The 20,650-nt window shown below is 35.5% G+C and overlaps 1 protein-coding gene across 28 annotated transcripts in view; it reads right to left on the reverse strand.

The window, feature by feature from the left end:
• Window positions 1–20,650, reverse strand: part of CEP112 (centrosomal protein 112) — a 555,600-nt gene that overhangs the window by 452,453 nt on the left and 82,497 nt on the right. For 10 of the 28 annotated variants that reach the window (XR_010153365.1, XM_024350558.3, XM_024350561.3 and 7 more), the window contains 2 exons: window positions 7,264–7,344; window positions 6,963–7,040 (listed from right to left, as the gene is read on the reverse strand). The exons of 4 other annotated variants lie outside the window; for them this stretch is intronic. Coding sequence is in view for 23 of the 24 variants with exons in the window: in XM_024350558.3 (XP_024206326.1) it covers window positions 6,963–7,040; window positions 7,264–7,344 (159 nt within the window). In the remaining variant the exon portion in view is untranslated. Of the gene's footprint in view, window positions 1–6,962; window positions 7,044–7,263; window positions 7,345–20,650 lie in introns of all 28 variants that reach the window. 14 more of the 28 variants (XM_054670600.2, XM_024350563.3, XM_054670606.2 and 11 more) reach the window with 2 other exon arrangements.

Genomic DNA, 20,650 nt, shown 5'->3' on the forward strand with positions numbered 1-20,650 from the left:
CAAGGAGACATAACCCCAGCAAAAGAAAATAATCTCCCAATAGCTGACCCCAAAGAAATGAAAATATATAAACTGCCTGACAAATAATTCACACTAATTGTTTTAAGGAAGCTTAGTGAGCTTCAAGAAAATACAGAGAAATAATTTATTGAAATCAGAAAAACAGTAAGTGTATAAAATGAGAAATTTAACAGAGAAATTTTTTAAAAAATCAAATTCTGGAGCTGCAAAATATAACGAATGAAAAGAAAAATATAACAGCATTCACAACTGAATTGATCAAGCAAAAGAAAAAATTCAGTAAACTCAAATATACAGGTTATTAGAAAATATGCAGTCAGAGAAGAAAAAGGAAAAAGACTGGAAAGGAATGACGAAAGTTTACAGGACGTATGGGACAGGATCAAAAGAGCAAATATTCAAGTTATAGGAGCTAAAGAAGAAAAACAGAGACAAACGTGTAGAAAGTTTATTTAAACAAATAATAGCTAAAAACTTTCCAAATTGAGGGAAAGATATATATATCCTGGTACAAAAAGGTCAAAAGTCTCCAATCTGATTTAATTCAAGCAAGACTATACCAAGGCATGTTATAATCAAACTGTCAAATATAAAGAACAAATGGAAGATTCTGAAAATATCAAGAGAAAAGCAAATTATATACAAGAGACTTCCAATAAGACTAGCAGTGGATTTCATGGAGGAAATCTTACAGGCCAGAAAAGAGTAGGATGATATATTCCAAGTCCTGAAAGACAATAACTGCCAACCAAGAATATTGTGAGTGGCAAAGCAGTCTTTCAGAAATAAAGAAAAGTTAAAAATGTACCAAGACACAAAAAAGCCTTAGGGAGTTCATGACCACTAGACTTGTCTTACAAAAATGCTCAAGTGAAATCTTGATGCTCAAAGAAGAAGAAACTAATGAATAACAAAAAATATATATATAAGGATAAAACTCACCAGTAAAAGTAAGGAAACAGTCAAATACAGAATAGTCTAATAATATAATGTTGTGGAAATGACTTATATCTTTAGTATGAAGATATTATATTATTTAAATATAATAGCCACAATAATTTCTTTCTATACAATATAAAAAGATGTAAATTGTGTCATCAAAAAATGAAACAGAGTAAAATGTAGTTTTTATATGTGATAAATCGAGGTTATTATCAGTTTAAAATAGCCTGTCATAAAAATAAGATGTTTTATGTAAGCCTCGTAGTAATCACAAAGCAAAAACCTACAATAGTTGCACGAAACATAAAAAGAAAGGATTCAAAGCATACCACTACAGAAATTCATCAAATCACAAAGAAAGATAACAAGACGGAAAGGAACAAATGTTCTATAAAACAACCAGAAAACAAATTACAAAACAGAAGTAGCAAGTCTTTACTTATGAATACTTATGTTGAATACAAATGGATTAAATTCTCCAATCAAAAGACAGAATAACTGAATGGATTAAAAAAAAAATTCAACTATATGCTTCCTATAAGAAATTCATTTCATGTTTAAGAACCTACATAGACTGAAAGTGAAGGAAGAGGAAAAGATATCTCATGCAAACGGAAATGGAAAGAGCGAGGGTAGAAATACATCAGATAACACTGACTTAAAATCAAAATTATAAAATGAGATACAGGTCATTATACAGGGCTCAAGTCATCAAAAGGATATACCAATTATAAATATATATGCACCCAAAGTAACATCACCTAAATATATAAAGCAAATATTCATAGATATAAAAGGAGAGAAGGAGTGTAATACAATAATAGTAGGGGACTTTAAGACCACAATTTCAGCAATGGACGGGTTACCCAGAAAGAAAATTAATAAGGAAACATCAGATTTGGTGTATTCTTTAGTGCAAATAAACCTAAAAGAGATATACAGATATACAAAATGTACCATACAGTGGCCACAGAATACACATTCTTCTCAACCAAATGTGAAATATTCTTCAGCATAGATCATATGTTAGTTCACAAAAGAAATCTTCACAAATTTAAGAAGACTGAAATCATATCAAGTATCTTTTCTGACCACATGTTTAATACTAGAAATCAGCAACAAGAGGAATTTCAGAAAATTGACAAATACATGGAAATTAAACAACACACTCTTGAACAGCTACTATGTCAAAGAAGAAATTAAAAGAGAAATTTAAAAATATCTACAGACAAATGAAAATAAAAACACAACATACAAAAACTTATGGGATACAGCAAAAGCAGTTCTAAGAAAGAAGTGAATAGCAATAAATGCCTACATCAAAACAGGAGATCTCAAATAAACAAGTTAATGTTACACCTAAATAACTTCTAAAAGAACAATCTAAGTCCAAAGTTCACGGAAGGAAGGAAATCATAAAGATCAGAGCAGAAATAAATGAAATATAGACTAGAAAAACAATAGAAAAGGTCAGTAAAATTAAGAGTTAGTTATTTGAAAAGATAAACAAAATTGACAAAACTTTAGCTAGACTAAGAAAAAAATAAGAGAAGACAAATAAGTAAAATAAGAAATGAAAGAGATGTTAGAACTGATGCCACAGATATACAAAGGATCATGAAAGACTACTATGAGTAATTATACGTCAACAAATTAGATAGCCTAGAAGAAAGGAATAAATTCCTGGACACACAGAACGTATGATGACTGAATCATGAAGAAATAAAAAAGCTGAAGAAATCAATAATAAGTAAGGTGACTGAAGCATTAATTTATGTATTTACTTTTTTTTTTTTTTTTGAGATGGGAGTCTTGCTCTATCACCCAGGCTGGAGTGCAGTGGTGCGATCTTCTCACTGCAACCCCCACCTCCCAGGTTCAAGTGAGTCTCCTGCCTCAGCCTCCCAAGTAGCTGGGATTAAAGGTGCACACCACCACACCCAACTAATTTTTGTATTTTTCATAGAGATGGGGTTTCACCATGTTGGCAAGGCTAATCTCAAACTGCTGACCTCAGGTTATCTGCCCGCCTCAGCCTCCCAAAGTGCTGGGATTACAGGCGTGAGCCACCAAGTCCGGCCTTGAAGCATTAATTTAAACACACACACACACACACACACACACACACAGATACACACACACACAACATATGCCCAGGACCTGATGGCTTCACTGTTGAATTCTACCAAACATTGAAAGACCTAATACCAATCCTCCTCAAACTCTTCCAAAAAAAACAGAACACTTCCAAACACATATTATGAGGCCAACTTTACACTGACACCAAAACTACACAAGAAAACAACAAGAAAGGAAAATTATAGGCCAATATTAAGGATGAAGATAGATGCAAAAGTCCTCAACAAAATATTAGCAAACTGAATTCAACAGCACACTCAGAAGAGCATTCACCATGATCAAGTGGAATTCATCCCAAGAATATAAAGATACTTTAACATATGCAAATCTATACATGTTGTACACCAATTAACAGAATGAAGGATAAAAACCATATAATCATCTCAGTAGATGTGGAAAAAGCATTTACAAAATTCAACATATTTTCATAATAAAAACAACAAATTAGGTATAGAAGAAATGTACCTCAATACAATAAAGGCCATACATGAAAAACCCATTGATAACAATATATTCAACAGTGAAAAACTGAAAGCTTTTCCTCTAAGATCAGAAATGAGACAAAGATGTCCACTCTCACTACTTCTTTTCAACATAGTACTGGTGGTCCTAGCCAGAGTATTACACAAGGGAAATAAAGAAAAGGGTGGCCAGGCATAGTGGCTCATGCCTGTAATCAATCCCAGCACTTTGGGGCGCTGAGGCAGGCAGATTACTTGAGGTCAGGAGTTCAAGACAAGCCTGGACAACATGGTGAAACCTTGTCTCTACCAAAAAAATAAAATTTTATATATATATATGGCGCACAGTGGCAAATGCCTGTAATGCCAGCTACTGGGGAGGCTAAGGCAGGAGAATTGCTTGAACCCGTGAGACGTAGGCTGCAGTGAGCTGAGATTGCACCACTGTACTCCAGCCTAAGCAACAGAGCATGACTGTCTCCTAAATAAATAAATAAATTGTATCCAAATTGGAAAGGAACGAGTGAAATGGTCTCTATTTACAGACGATATGATCTTATATGTAAAAAAAAATTTTTTAAAGACTCCACCAAAATGCTGGAACTAATAAATGAATTCACTAAAGTTGCAAAATACAAAATCAACATACAAAAATCAGTAGCCATTTTATACACTGACAATGAACTACACAAAATCAAGAAAACAATCCCTCTCTTACTAGGTACCAAAAAAAAAAAAAACCACTTAGAAATAAATTTGATCAAGGAGATTAAAGACCAGTATAATGAAAACTGTAAAACACTGATAAAAGAAATTAAAGAAGATACAAATAAATGGAAAGATATCTCATGTTCATGAACTGGAAGAACTAATAATGGTTAAAATGTCCATGCTATCCAAAGCAATCTGTATATTTCATGCAATCCCTATCAAAATTCCAATGGCATTTTTCACAGATATAAAGAAAACCCTAAAATTTATATGAAACTAAAAAGACCCTGAGTATCCAACGCAATTTTGAGCAAAATGAACAAAGGTGAAGGCATCACACTACCTGACTTCAAAATACACTATAAAGCTATAGCAATCAAAAGAGCATAGTAACTGGCATAAACCAGACACACGGACCTAATGAAACAGAACAGGGAACCCAGAAATAAACCCATACATTTAGTGTCAACTGATTTTCATTATTATTATTTTTATTTATTTATTTATTTTGAGATGGAGTCTTGCTCTGTCACCCAGGCAGGAGTTCGGTGACACAATCTTGGTTCACTGCAACCTCTGCCTCCCAGGTTCAAGCGATTCTCCTGCCTCAGCCTCCTGAGTAGCTGGGATTACAGGCATGCCCTACTACACCCGGCTAATTTTCGTATTTTTAGTAGGGATGGGGTTTCACCATGTTGGCCAGGCTGGTCTCAAACTCCTAATCTCAAGTGATCCGCCCACCTCAGCCTCCCAAAGTGCTCGATTACAGGCGTGAGCCACCATGCTTGGCCAGGTCAACTGATTTTTGACAAAGATGCCAGGAACACACAATGGGGAAAGACAGTGTCTTCAATAAATGATGCTTGGAAAACTGGATATCCAACATGCAGAAGAATGAAATTAGACCCTTATCTCACACCATATACAAAAATCAATTTAAAACAGAGACTTAAATGTGAGACCTGACATTTTAAAACTACTATAAGAGAAATAGGGGAAAAGCTCCATGACATTGCTCTGGGCAATGATGTTTTGGATATGAACCGAAAAGCATAGTCAACAAAAGAAAAAATAGACAAATGAGATTATATCAAACTAAAAAGCTTCTGCATAGCAAAGGAAACAATCAACAGAGTAAAAAGACAGCCTACACAATGAGAAAAATATCTGCAAGCCATATATCTAATAAGGGGTTAACATCCAAAATATATATGGAACTCAAACAACTCAATGGTAAGAACATTAGTAACCTGATTTTAAAGTGGGCAAAGGATCTGAATAGACATTCCTCAAAAGAAGACACGCAAATAGCCACCAGATATATGAAAAACTGCCCAACAATCCTAATCATCAGAGAAATGCTGACTAAAACAATACTGAGATATCACGTCACACATATTAGAACGGCTATCAACAAAAAGAAAAAAGATCAGTATTGGAGGGGATGTGGAGAAAAGAGAACCCTTGCCCAGTGTTGGCAGTAATGTAAATTAGTGCAGCCATTATAGAAAAACAGTACGAAGGTTCCTTGAAAAATTAAAAATAGAACTACTACACGATCCAGCAATCTCACTATTAGGTATAAATCCAAAGGAAATGAAATGCTATATTGAAGAGCTATCTGCACCCCCATGTTCACTGCAGCAATAGCCAAGATATAGAATCAATATAAAGTGTCCATCAACAAATAAATGAAAAAAATGTGATATATATATACACATACACATACACACACACACACACACACACACACACAATGAAATGTTATTCAGTTTTTAAAAAGAAGGAAATCTTGTCATTTAGTACAACATGGATGAACCTAGAGAACACGATGTTAAGTGAAATAAGCCAGGCACAGAAAGGCAAATACCACATGATCTCACTTATATGTGGATTCTAAAAAAGGTGAACTCACAAAAGTAGAGAAATGGTGGTTATGAGGCCAGGCGACAAGGAGTGGAGTTGGGAGATACTGGTCAAAGGATACAAAATTTAAGTTAGATGAGAGAAATAAGTTCTAGAGATCTATTGTACAGCATAGTGACTTTAGTTAATAACAATGGATTGTATTTCAAAAATCACTATGAGAGTACATTTTAAGTATTCTCATTATAAAAAAAATGATAAGTCTGTGAGGTGATTCATATATCAAGCTCAATTTAGCCATTTGACAATGTATACATATTTCAAAACATCATGTTGTACACAATAAACATCTACAATTTTGTCCAGGTGTGGTGGCTCATGCCTATAATCCTAATGCTTTGAGAAGTCAAGGTAGGAGGAGGATCACTTGAGGCCAACAGCTCAAGACCAGCCTCGGAAAAACAGTAAGATCCCATCTCTACCAAAAAAAAAAAAAATTTAATTAGCTGGACGTGGTGGCACAGCTGTAGTCCTGGCTACTCAGGAGGCTGAGGTGGGAGGACTGCTTGATCCCAGTGAGCTCTGATCACACCACTGCACTCCAGCCGGACAAAAGATAGAGACTCTATCTCTGGAAAAACAAAAACAAAAAACAAAACAGAAAGATGAACCCTGCCTACCATGCATCATGTTTTATATTTGTTTCAAGTGCAACCTCTTCCTAGAATATACCATTATTTTAACTAAAACCTGAAAACCTACATTACATAAAATATTAAAACTGTATTATCAATGGGTTTATCAGCAATATCTCATTCCTACCTCTTTCTCACGTATTCGAGAGAGAAAATGATCATCATGGAAACTGCTGGATTTTCTCAGGCTGAGTTTCGGTGTCATCTGCTGAATGAACAGGAGTTATTTAACATGTTTTCAGATCTGGTTTATCCTTAACCCCAAAGAAAACTTCTAAATTGCCTGAGGCCCGTACCAAAATAGTACTAACACTGCAGGAAAAAATCACTTCCAAGTGATAAAATTCAAAAACTATTATGTTTCCTAATGTAGATCCGCATTATTTTCTATAAATAACTTAGTGATTATTTTATTTTAAAATACCTGCCTCTAGAAAAAGTCCAATGGATTTCTCACATACCAGAGAAACTGGGATAGGCTTCTGTCTCAGGTATCGAGGATTTTCTATCTGAAAATTTAAAAATAAAACAAAATAAGGATTTATTAATTTTGGAGTTTTAATTATTATTTGATAAAATACAGAATTAAGCTGCCATATGAAACATTTTCTAGATTTCTTAATATTTAATTCATTTTTAGAATGGGTATTGTATGATACATTTTTAGTGGCTCCCTACAAGTAAAATATAAAACATAAACTCCCTTGCATGCCAAAATGAACCTTCATGATCCTCTCACTGCCTAACTGCCCACTCTCATCTTCCATTACCCTTCACTTCACATTTTATGCTCCCAGGATCCACAATGATTTATATTACCAGAACATGGCAGATGTTCTCATGCCTGTCCACCTCTGAATTTCTCTGCCCAGCCCTCCAAACCCTGTAAGCACACACCTATTTGTTCTTACAGTCGCAATTTAATCACTGCACTCCCAGATGTATTTGGTATATGAATTCTTAAACATACCTTTCTAATAGCAAAGAGAACACAAAATTCCTTTGGGACTCCCCCTAAATCTCCCTTTCAGATTCATCTATCTCCACCATACCCCACATTCCAAGGACACCAGACAATTTGTTTTAACTTAAAAGCACTATACTGTCTCCCATGTCTGAGTTTTTACAACCTGTAAGATCATTCCCCCAACTTCTACACATGGTAAACTTACTCAAGACTCGTAGTTTAAAAATCATCTCCCCCAGGAAACCTAGTTCCTACTACTCCAGTAGTACCCTGGATGCTAGTTCCCTTTTACAATCTGGCATCTCCCTGTTTCAAAACAGTGTGGACTCTGAAAGCAGAGACCATGACTGCCCTGTTCACCACTCTATCCCTAGCACCCAACTCAGTGCCCAATGAATATTTCTTCAGAAAGAAGGAAGAAACAAGAGGAAAGAAAGGAGTAACCTGTACCTGATTCCACCTTCTTATCAGCTCCTAAAGTATCCTATGTCCACTCTCTCATAGCCCTTATGTAATACTTTGAGTGTTTATCAGTATGTCTCCACATCTGTCTTTGAACAGAAGGAGTACTGGGATGACATCTTCTCAGTTTTGTATCTCTGGGACCTAGCACAATATCTAATGTATAGTAGCCTTTCAATAAAGTATTTATTGCATGAATATACTATATGATAAAGTAGACACATTGATAGTTATCTCTACTATTTCACTCACAAATAAAGTGATAATTAAAAATCTTTACCGTGAAAGTCTAATTTCTTCATATCACAAACCCACAAATTACTACATGGATAATCTCACAAAGTACAAGAACACAAACTATCACTTCAACCTAGGGTAGTGGTTCTTACACTTGTTAAATTAAGATTCACCTAAAGCTGCCTCCTCACATATTTTTAATTCAGCCTAAAGGTTTCTCCATTCATGGTGAACTGTAACCTAACTGGATGTGTAAACAGACTACAGCTTACTCTTGTGCCACTCACTGAGTTTTGGCAATTAAAGGCAATCAATCGTTCAAACCAGATTCAAATAAGGCAAACGCAGAGCTGTAACCAATCCTGCTGTTTCTGTACCTCGCTTCCATTTTGTGTACATCACTATCCTTCCTCTGTCCATAAATCTTCAATCATCCAGTAGTGCTGCAGCCTCTCTGAACCTATTATGATTCAGGGGCTGCCTGATCCATGAATCATTCTTTGCCTACTAAACTCTGTTCAATTTAATTTCTTTAAGGTTTTTCTTTTAACATCCTGGAGTGTACTATGAGGATCAAGTGATAAACATTTCAAATATAAATTATTGGATTCTAGTTCTCCAAAATCCCATTGTGTTTTCAAAAAGTTCCCCAAACGATTTATTACGGTTAATAACTCTTGAAAATGAACAATCCACACCCAATTTGACAATAAAGATAAGGGTGAATGAAGAATCAATTAATCAAAAAATGTAGAAGTCATAACATTTATAATAGAATCCAATCAAGTAAAACTTAAAAGGAATATAGCAATAGACAAGATATAAAGTGTAATTATTTTAGCATCTAGGTTAAAGGAAATACACAAAACAATTTTCTTTCGTGTGGACGCCAGATCCTATAAAGTAATGGCAACTGTATGAATTTAAATGTCTCTCCCCATCCTCCAAAGACACATACAGATTGATAAAGAGACCAAATAAAAATGCCCATCATCCATGACTACATCATAAAAAGGAGAAAGGGAATACAAATCCCTGGATTAACATGTAGGTGGCCAAATAAAGATACCAAATCAGCAGAATTAGATCCTGAGCCAGAGTGGTAGCATGGGGAAAAAAGGAAGTACCTCAGGGTCCTAGTAGTGGTGGAACTAAATATCATCAAATACTGACCTGTCAAAGAAAAGTGGCCTACCTTAAGTGGGCCACACAAAAAAACTTAATGGCTCAGAGTGCCAGAGATGGGCACAAAACAAGGGGCTTGGAAACTATGAAGAACCAGAAAGGCAGTTCTAGGAAGGAATCACTTCTGAGGTAGAGAGAAGCACCTTTGAAGGAAGGTTGTTCATGATAAAGGGAGATAAAAAAGCAGCTGAAGATAAGGGCCCTGCAGAAACAAGACAGAATCAAAGAATCAAAAGAAGACAAGCCATGGCCAGGAGCTGTGGCTCTTGCCTGTAATCCCAGCATTTTGGGAGGCCAAGGCAGGCAGATCACCTGCGGTCAGGAGTTCAAGACCAGCCTGGCCAACATGGTGAAACCCCGTCTCTACTAAAAATACAAAAATTGGCTGGGCTTAGTGGCAGGTGACTATAATCCCAGCTATTCAGGAGGCTGAGGCAGGAGAACCTCTTGAACCCAAGAGGTGGAGGTTGCAGTGAGCTGAGATCATGCCACTGCACTCCAGCCTGGGTGACAAGAACGAAACTCTGTCTCAAAAAAAAAAAAAAAAAAAAAAAAAGAATAAAGAAGACAAGCCAGGCTGACAACCACAAAAGGCACCATTTGTTAAAGAAATTAAACTTCAGTGTAGCAGAGGAGGAGGGCTGTCCAGAACTAAGAAATAAAGTAAGCCACCCACTACCACTTCCCACATAATCACTGGCTATTACTTGTTCAGAAAAATCTAATAGATAATCATGAACAGAAAAAAAGAATCCAATATCCACAAAAACTTACTATATAAAATAGAAGATCAAAATCAAAACCTGCCAGCAGAAGGAAACACTTTTTTAAAAAGCTAAAATACAGGAAAACAGTAATACAGGCTTCCTTTTGATTCCCATGTCTCCCCACTCTCATACACCAGGGTTTTTGTGCAACCCACTTAAAATAGGATGCTCTCCTACATGTCAATACTTAATAATATTTTTGTTCCACCACCACTAGGACAACAGGTATTCAAATATAACTTTTAAATAACTTCAGGCATAAAAATACTACAAATCAAAATAAAGACAAAAATACAAAGATGTTAAATAGGAGGTGACTAGATTCAGGAAAAAAAACATGGAAGAGTAACAAAAATCATCCAAGAAATGAAGACTAAATTAAGAGTTGTACAAGAGAGAGGCTGGACGTGGTGGCTCATGCCTGTAACCCCAACACTTTGGGAGGCCGAGGTGGGCGGATCACAAGGTCAGGAGATCGAGACCATCCTGGCTAACACAGTGAAACCCCATCTCTACTAAAAATACAAAAAAATTAGACGGGCATGGTGGTGGCAGCCTGTAGTCCCAGCTACTCGGGAGGCTGAGGCAGGAGAATGGCATGAACCCTGGAGGCAGAGCTTGCAGTGAGCCAAGATCACGCCACTGCACTCCAGCCTGGGCAACAGAGTGAGATTCCCGTCTCAAAAAACAGAAAAAAAAAAAAAAATAGTTGTACAAGAGAGAAAAGATAACTATAGTAACAGCAAGAGATAAAGATAGGACCTGAAGCCAAAAACCAGGAAATAAAACTGACATAAAAACGTGTTTAAAAAGGATCCAAGAGAAATGGATAAAGAAAATGAGAAACAAGAATACAATAAATGTATAATTGGATTCCCTGAAGAAAATAAAATAAATGCAACTAAATATTTTAAATTATTAAGAAAATATTCTTAAATAAAATAATACCTGAATCATATTAAATACTCTCACTCTTTACCTTGGAAAACTGACCTAAGACCATCGACTGAAACATAAACAGTTGGCCCTCCATATTCATGGCTTCTACATCTACATATTCAACCAACCAAACTGAAAATATTCAAAGTAATAATTAGAAAACAAGAAAACAGTACAGTATAACAACTATTTCCATATCATTTATAATGTATTAGGTACTATAAGTAATATAGAGATTATTTAATGATTCATAGGTTATGTACAAATACTGCACTACTTTATGTAAGGAACATCAGCATTTGCTGATTTTGGTATCTGTGAGAAGGAAGGAGGATGTTCCGGAATGAATCAACTCTTGATACTGAGAGATGACTGTACAATATATTGAATAAAATTCGATGTGATATACCGAATATCTTTCAGAGTATAATATAAAAGTCCAAATATTAAACTTTATGAATATTTTTTAAAAATTCTCTGGACCCTCAGTCAAAAAGATTAGACATTTATAACTTTATTTATTTATATATTTATGAAAAATGAAAAGTATGTATCACACTTCTCAACTGTAACATACATCATATAAAACATTGTATTTAAGGAACTCAGGTAAAGAAAATGCAAATCAAATATTTTACATACAATCTAGATTTCCTCCAAGAATCAAGACCATAAGAAACCATTTGAAACATGCAAGAATTCAGAAAATACTGTATCACAAGGTCCATTCAGTAGACTCTACTAGAGCATGAACATTTTATCTTAGTTAAAAGATAATCAAGAGGGAAAAAAAAGATAATCAAGGAACCTTCAGTCAAGAGACTGATGCTTCCTGATTAAGTATTATAACATCTGCAATTTACTTTCAAATAGTTCCAATAAGGCAAAATCACAAAATTTAAAAGGCAGCAGCAATAAGTTACTGTTGTACTATTCTTTTTCTACTTGAATATTTTCATCATAAAAATTGTAAAAAAAAAACTGGTTTCTTTAACAAGATAGCATAAACCTAATTGATAATTATCTTATATTTTGATTTTGGGAAACCAAATACTATTGATTAGTCCAGTTAAATGGCAGTTTCTGATTACTGTATAGTTTAAATACATGCTGGAAAAAAATGCTTTTTAAATAATGTTAATTCTGAGGAAAAAAAACAATCATGCTGAGTTTTTGTGAAAAGACACTGCAAAAAACTTAGTGGTTATTTGGGACTAGCTAAATGAAATCACCATGGAATTTAAAATAATACAAGCTATTAGATAGAAGCTATAAATGTATTTTAGAAAGAAGAGATGGCTATTTTTTAAGAAAAATGTGAAAATTATTTTGTGTAGATTAAAAAACATCAAGCTGAGAAAAGTTTCACCATCTCAACAGTTATTTTTCCACCTTATATAGATAAAAGCATGGTAGTTTTGAGAAGACAAAAAATCTGAGAGTACGTAAGTAACTAGAAAACAATATCAGAGATCCTTCAAAGAAATAATTTCTTGTGTCACACCTGGGGTTATGTCATATTCTTTCAACAATTATTTACTAAACATCTACCATGTGCCAGGTACTTTGAGAGACGTTTATGACAAGCTGTGAGAAAAAGAACTGTAAACACCTGAAAATAACACCTGATGGAAACTCTACATAAAGTAATAAATAGGCCATAAATGGTAAATGGTTGCATAAATAGATAAGGCTTTTAATTTTATATTTTCAATCCATTCAATCAATATATAACTATTTAAAGGAAAATGAACAAAAACATAATATAATGAAAATAATATATTGTGGAGTTTATAACATTAATAGATTAAAGGAAGAAACTATATAATCCTCTCAAAAGATAAAGAAAAATTCAGGCCAGGCATGGTGGCTCACGCCTGTAATCCCAGCACTTTGGGAGGCCGAGGTGGGCAGATCACAAGGTCAGGAGATCAAGACCATCCTGGCTAACATGGTGAAACCCCGTCTCTACCAAAAATACAAAAAAATTAGTCGGGTGTGGTGGTGGGCGCCTGTAGTCCTAGCTACTCGGGAGGCTGAGGCAGGAGAATGGCATGAACCTGGGAGGCAGAGCTTGCAGTGAGCCGAGATAACCCACTGCACTCCAGCCTGGGTAACAGAGCGAGACTCCATCTCAAAAAAAAAAAAAAAAAAAAGAATTAAAAAATTCCACAACCATTCATGATTTTTAAAAATATCCTGACAAAATAGAGACATTTTTAATTTGATAAATGGAATCTACCAAAAAAACTATAAGCAAGAAAAAACTACAAGTATGAAAAACTAGCCAGGTGTGGTGGCTCACGCCTGTAATCCCAGCACTTTGGGAGGCTGAGCTGGGCAGATCACCTGAGGTCAGGAGTTCGAGACCAGACTGGCTAACATGGTGAAACCCTGTTTCTCCTAAAAATACAAAAAATTAGCCAGGCATGGTGGCGTACACCTGTAATCCCAGCTACTCGGAAGGCTGAGGCAGGAGAACTGCTTGAACCCAGGAGGTGAAGGTTGCAGTGGGCCGAGATAGTGCCATTGCACTGAGTGAATAAGAGCGAAATTCCATCTCAAAAAAAAGAAAAAAACCATGAAAAACTGAAAGCATTCCCTTTAAGATTGGGAATGATACAATGAGTACCACCCACTATGAACATGCTCCTATTCAACACTGTAGTGGAATCCTAAACAGCATTTTTTTAAAAAAGATAAGAAAAGGAAAAAGGAGGAGGATAGAAAGAAAGAAGAGGGTACAAGATTAGAAAGTAAAAACTAGAACACCTCATCATTTGCAGATACCTACTTACATAGAACTCTATAAATGAATAAATAAACAAGTAAATAATATAATTAATAAGAGTTTGGCAAAGTTGCCAGATGCCAAACCAACATATAAAAGTCAACTGTGATCAAAGAGGCAGAGCAAAATGTTCAAATAGAAGCCTTTAGCAATTTTCCCCGCAGCATGAACATCAAATTGAACAACTATTCACATAAAAAAGCACCTTCATAAGAAGAAAAAATCAGGTGAGTGATCACAGTACCTGGTTTTAGCATATTAAGGAATGAGATGCCAAAGAAGGTAGGAAAGACAGTCTTAAATCACCTGCATCACCCTTCTCCTATCCCCCAGCAGTGGCTACATGGCATGAAGAGAGAATCTGTGTATTTGGGGAAGGAAGAGCACAGTGATTGTGGGATTTTGCATTGAAACTCAGTGCTGCCCTGTCACAGCAGAAAGAAACAGCAGGCAGAATTCAGCCTGCACCCACAGAGGAACATTTAGACCAACCCTAGCCAGAGGCAAATCATTCATCCCAGCAGTTGGAACCTTAGTTCTAGCGAACTCCACCACCACCATGGGCTAAAGTGCACTGGAGTCCTAAATAAACTTGAAAGGCAGTCTAGGTCACAAGGACTGCAAGTCCTAGGCAATCTCCGATGCTGTGCTGAGCTCAAAGCCAGCGGGCTTGGGGGTGCATGTGACATAGTGAGACACCAGCCAGGGTAGCCAAGAGAGTGCTGGTGTCACTCCCAGGCAACACAGTTTGCAGCTCTGAGAGAGAGACTCCTTCACTCTGCCTGAAGAGAGGAGAGGGATGAGTAAAAAGAATTTTGTCTTGCAACTTGGATACCAGCTCAGCCACAGTAGACTATGGCACCAGGCAGAGTCCCGAGGCCCCCAGTCCAGGGCCTAGCTCCCAAACATTTCTAAACACACACTGGGTCAGAGGGGAACCGACTACCTTGAAAGAAAGGACCCACTCCTGGCAGAATTCATCATCTGCTGACTAAAGAGCCCTTGGTCTCTGAATACTCAGCAGTGACAGCTAGGCAGTACTTGCGTGGGCCTGGGGTAAGACTTAGTGTCATGCTAGCTTCAAGAATGATCCCGCACATTCCCAGATGTGGTGTCTAAGGGAAGAAATCCCCTCAGCTTGAGGAAGGGAGAGGGAAGACAAAAGGGAACATTGTCTTTCACCTTTGGATACCAATTTGGCCATAGTAGGGAAGAGCACCAAGCAGGCTCCTGGGGTCACCAATTCCAGGCCTTGGGTCCTGGTAGGCATTTCTGGCAGCAGACTTCTCAGTGGAAATGTAACAGGCCAAAAGAGAGGGGCATGACATATTTAAAGTGCTGAGGAAGAAATGCTTTTATCCTGGAATAGTATACCCAGCAAAAATAACCTTGAGGGATTTGATCAACACCAGACCTATCCTACAAGAAATGCTAAAGGAATTTCTTTGATCCGAAAGGAAAGGACATTCATGTGCAATAATGAATCATCTAAAGGTATAAAGGTCACTGGTAATAGTAAGTATTATACTTAGTAAAGTAAGTATATTACTATTATAACACTGTAATTGTGGTGTATAAACTACTCATATCTGAAATAGAAAGACTAAAAGATGAACCACTCAAAAATAATAACTGTAACAATTTTTCAAGACATAGTGTAATAAGATAGAAACAACAAAAAGTTAAAAAGTGGGGGGATGAAGCTGAAGTGTAGAGTTTTTATTAGTTTTCTCTTTGCTTGTTTATGCAATCAGTGTTAAATGATCAGCAGTTTAATATAATGCGTTAAATTACATGCACATTTCATGCTAATCTCAAACCAAAAAACCTACAACAAATGCACAAAAAATAAAAACCAAGAAATTAAAACATACCATGTGAGTAAATGGCTTTCACTAAAAGGAAGACAGGAAGGAAGGAAAAAGGAAGAGAAGACCACAAAACAACCGGAAAACAACTAATAAAATGGCAGGAGTAAGTCCTTACTTATCAATAATAACATTCAATTTAAATGAACTAAACTCTCCAATCAAAAGACATACAGTAGCTAAATGAAAACACACCTGGGCCAGGCACAGTGGCTCATGCCTGTAATCCCAGCACTTTGGGAGGCCACGGTGGGCAGATTGCTTGAGCTCAGCAGTTCAAGACCAGCTTGGGTAACATTGTAAAACCCCATCTTCACAAAAATTCCAAAAATTAGCTGGGCATTGTAGCGTGCACCTGTAGTCTCAGCTACTTGGGAGGCTGAGGTGGGAGGATGGTTTGAATCCAGGAGTCAGAGGTTGCAGTAGCCAAGATCATGCCACTGCACTCCAGCCTGGGTAACAGAGCCAGACCCCATCTCAAAAAAATGAGCCTAATAACTATTTACAGAACATTTCATCCAAAGGATGTAAACATTCTTCTCATCCACATATGGATTATCCACAAGGACAGACTGTATGTTAGGCCACAAAATAAGTCTTTAAAAACTTTTTTGAATTTAAATTGCATCAAGTTTTATTACCTCTGACCACGAGGTAATAAAACTAGAAATCAATAACAGGAAGAATTTTGAAAACTATACAAACACATGGAAATTAAATATGCTCCTGAATGACCCATAGGTCAATAAAGAAATAAAGAAGGAAATAAAGAAGGAAAATTTTCTTGAAACAAATAAAAATGAAAATACAACATACCAAAATCTATGGGATACAGTAAAAGCAGTAGTAAGAGGAAAGTTTATAGCAAGAATTATCAATATGAAAAAGGTAGAAAAACTTCAAATAAACAACCTAATGATACATCTTAAAGAATTAGAAAAGCTAGAGCAAACCAACCCCAAAATTAGTAGAACAGAAATAATAAAGATCAGAGCAGAAATAAATGAAATGAAAATTTAAAAAACACAAAAAAAATCAACAAAACAAAAAGTTTCTTCAAGAGATCAAATCAACAAGCCTTCAACCAGATGAAGTAGGAAAAAAAGAGAGAAGATTCAAATAAATAAAATCAGAGATGAAAAAGAGACATTACAACTGATATGGCAGAAATCAAAAAATCATTAGACGCTACTATGAGCAACTATATGCTAATAAATTTGAAAACTGAAAAGAAATGTATAAATTCCTAGACATATACAACCTACCAAGAGTGAATAAGGAAGAAATCTAAAACCTGACCAGAACAAAAACAAGTAATGAGATTGAAGCTGTAATAAAAAAATCTCCCAACAAAGAAAAGCCTAGGACCCAATGGCTTCACTGCTGAATTTTATCGAACATTTAAAAAAGAACTAATATCAATCCTACTCAAACTATTCCAAAAAACAGAGGAGGAAGGAATATTTCCTAACTCATTCTCAAGGCTAGTATTACCCTGATACCAAAACCAGACAAGGACACACCAAAAAAAGAAAACTACAGGCCAATATGACTGATGAACATTGACGCAAAAATCTTCAACAAAATACTAGTATACTGAATTCAACAACACATAAAAAAAAATCATTCATCATGACCAAGTAGGATTTATCCCCAGGATGTAAGGATGGTTCAATATAGGCAAATCAATCCATGTGATAAATCATAACAACACAATGAAGGGTAAAAACTGTATGATCATTTCAATTGATGCTGAAAAAGCATTTAATAAAATTCAGCATCCCTTCATGATAAAAACCTTGAAAATTCTGGGAAAGAAGAAACATACTTCAGCACATCAAAAGTCATATACAACAGACCCACAGCTCATATCTATATTGAACAGGAAAAACTGAAAGCCTTTCCTATAAGATCTGGAATATGACAAGATGCCCACTTTCATTACTGTTATTCAACATAGTACCGAAAGTCCTAGCTAGAGCAATCAGACAAGAGGAAGAAATATAGGGCATGCAAATTGGAAAGGAAGAAGTCAAATTATGCTTGTCTGCAGATTATATAATCTTATATCTTAAAAAAACTTAAAGACTACAACAAAAAACTATAAGAACTGACAAATTCAGTAAAGTTGCAGAACACAAGATCAACATACAAAAATTAATAGCATTTCTATATGCCAACTGCAAACAACCTGAAAAAGAAATCAACAAATTAATTCCATTTACAATAGATACAAATAAAATAAAACACCTAGAAATTAACTTAAATAAAAGAGTGAAAGATCAGTACAACAAAAACTATAAAACACTAATGCAAGAATTTGAAGAAGACACAAAAAAATGAAAAGATATTCCATGTGCATGGATTGGAAGAATCAAAATTGTTAAAATGTCCATACTACCCAAAGCAATCTACAGAGTCAATGCAATCACTGTAAAAATACCAACAACATTCTTCACAAAAATAGAAAAAAATAATACTAACATTTATATGGAACCAAAAAAAGACTGAGAATAGCCAAAGCTATCCTGAGCAAAATGAATAAAACTGGAGTAATCACATCACCTGACTTCAAACTATAGTACAAAGCTACAGTAACCAAAACAGCATAGTAGTGGCATAAAAACAGACACACGCACCAATGGAGTAGGATAGAGAACCCAGAAGTCAATCCATATATTTACAGTGAACTTATTTTTGACAAAGATCACAAGAATACATATGCTGGGGAAAGGATACTCTCCTCGATAAATGATGCTGGGAAAGCTGGATATCCACATGCAAAACAATGAAATTAGAGCCCTATCCCTTGTCATACATAAAAATCAAATAAAAATGTAGGAAAAACTTAAATCTAAGACCTCAAACTAGGAAACTACTAAAAGAAAACACTGGGGAAACTCTCCAGGACATTGGAGTGGGCAAAGATTTCTTCAGCAATTACCCCACAAGCACAGGCAACCAAAGCAAAAATGAACAAATGGGATCTTGTCATGTCAAAAAGCTTCTGCACAACCAAGGAAACAATCACAAAAAATGAAGAGACAACCCACAGAATGGGAGAAAATATTTGCAAAGGAGCTCAAACAACTCTATAGGGAAAAAACCAATAATCCGACTTGAAAATGGGCAAAAGATCTGAATAGACATGTCTTAAAAGAAGACATATAAATGTCAAACAGACATATGACAAGATGTTTAATATTACTGATCATCAGATAAATGCAAGTCAAAACTACAATGAGATATCATCTCACCCCAGTTAAAATGGCTTCTATCCAAAAGACAGGCAATAAATGCTAACAAGGATGTGGAGAAAATGAAACCTTTGTACAGTGTTAATAGGAATGCAAATTAGTACAGCCACTATGGAAAACAGGGTAGAGATTCCTCAAAAAACTAAAAATAGAATTAACATATGATCCAGCAATCCCACTGCTAGGTATATACCCAAAAGAAAGGAAATTAGTGTATCAAAGAGATATCTGCATGCCCATCTTTGTTGTAGCACTGTTCACAATAGTGAAGATCTGGAAGCAAGCTAAGTATCCATCAACAGATGAATGGAAAAAGAAAATGTGTTACTTACACGCAATGGAGTACTATTCAGCCATAAAAAAGAATGAGATCCTGTCATTTGCAAAAACCTGGATGGAACTGGAGATCATTAAGTTCTGCAAAATAAGCCAGGAACAGAAAGACAAACTTCACATGTTCTCAATTATTTGTGGGAGCTAAAAATTAAAACAATTGAACTCTGCAGATCGACAGTAGGATGATGGTTCACAGAGGTTGGGAAGGATAGAGGGGGTTGGGGAAAGTGGGGATGGTTAATGGGTACAAAAATATCGTTAGAGAGAATGAATAAGACCTAGTATTTGATAGCACAATAGGGTGATACAGTCAAGAATAATTTATTGAACATTTTTAAATAACTATAAGAGTGTAACTGGATTGTTTGTAACACAAATGAAGGATCGATGTTTGAGATGACAGATATCCCATTTATCCTGATGTCATTATTATGTATCATATGCCTGTTATCAAAATATCTCATTTACCTCATAAATATACATACCTACTATGCTCCCATACAAATTTAAATTTTTTTTACATTTAACATGTACCCTAAAACTTAAAGTATAATAATAAAAAAAAATCAACTGCATTTCTGAAATGAGTAAAAATCATCTAGGAGAAGAGTTTACAAAGATATAATTTCTAATATACTGTACAATTCCTAGATAAACTGACAAAATGATACCCTAGACCTTTATAGAGCAAATAAGCTTCATCAAAAGATTAGGGCTAAAGACTGAAAAAAAAATAGAGAGTAGAATCCATTTTGGACAGTCTCGATGTTGCAAAAAATGTCAATTCTTAAGTTGATCTAGCAATTAAATGTGATCCAAACCAGAATTTCAACAGGGTTTTTGTAAAACTTACAATGACCTTACAAAATGTATATAAACAAAAACAGGGCAAAAGTAGTCAAGACATGCCTGATGAAAAAAATCAAGGTGGGGCAATTGGCAATTTATAAAGATATAATAAAACCATCCGGGCATGTTGGCTCACGCCTGTAATCCCAGCACTTTG

This window comes from Pan troglodytes, chromosome 19, assembly GCF_028858775.2.
Source record: "Pan troglodytes isolate AG18354 chromosome 19, NHGRI_mPanTro3-v2.0_pri, whole genome shotgun sequence".
NCBI lineage: Eukaryota > Metazoa > Chordata > Mammalia > Primates > Hominidae > Pan > Pan troglodytes.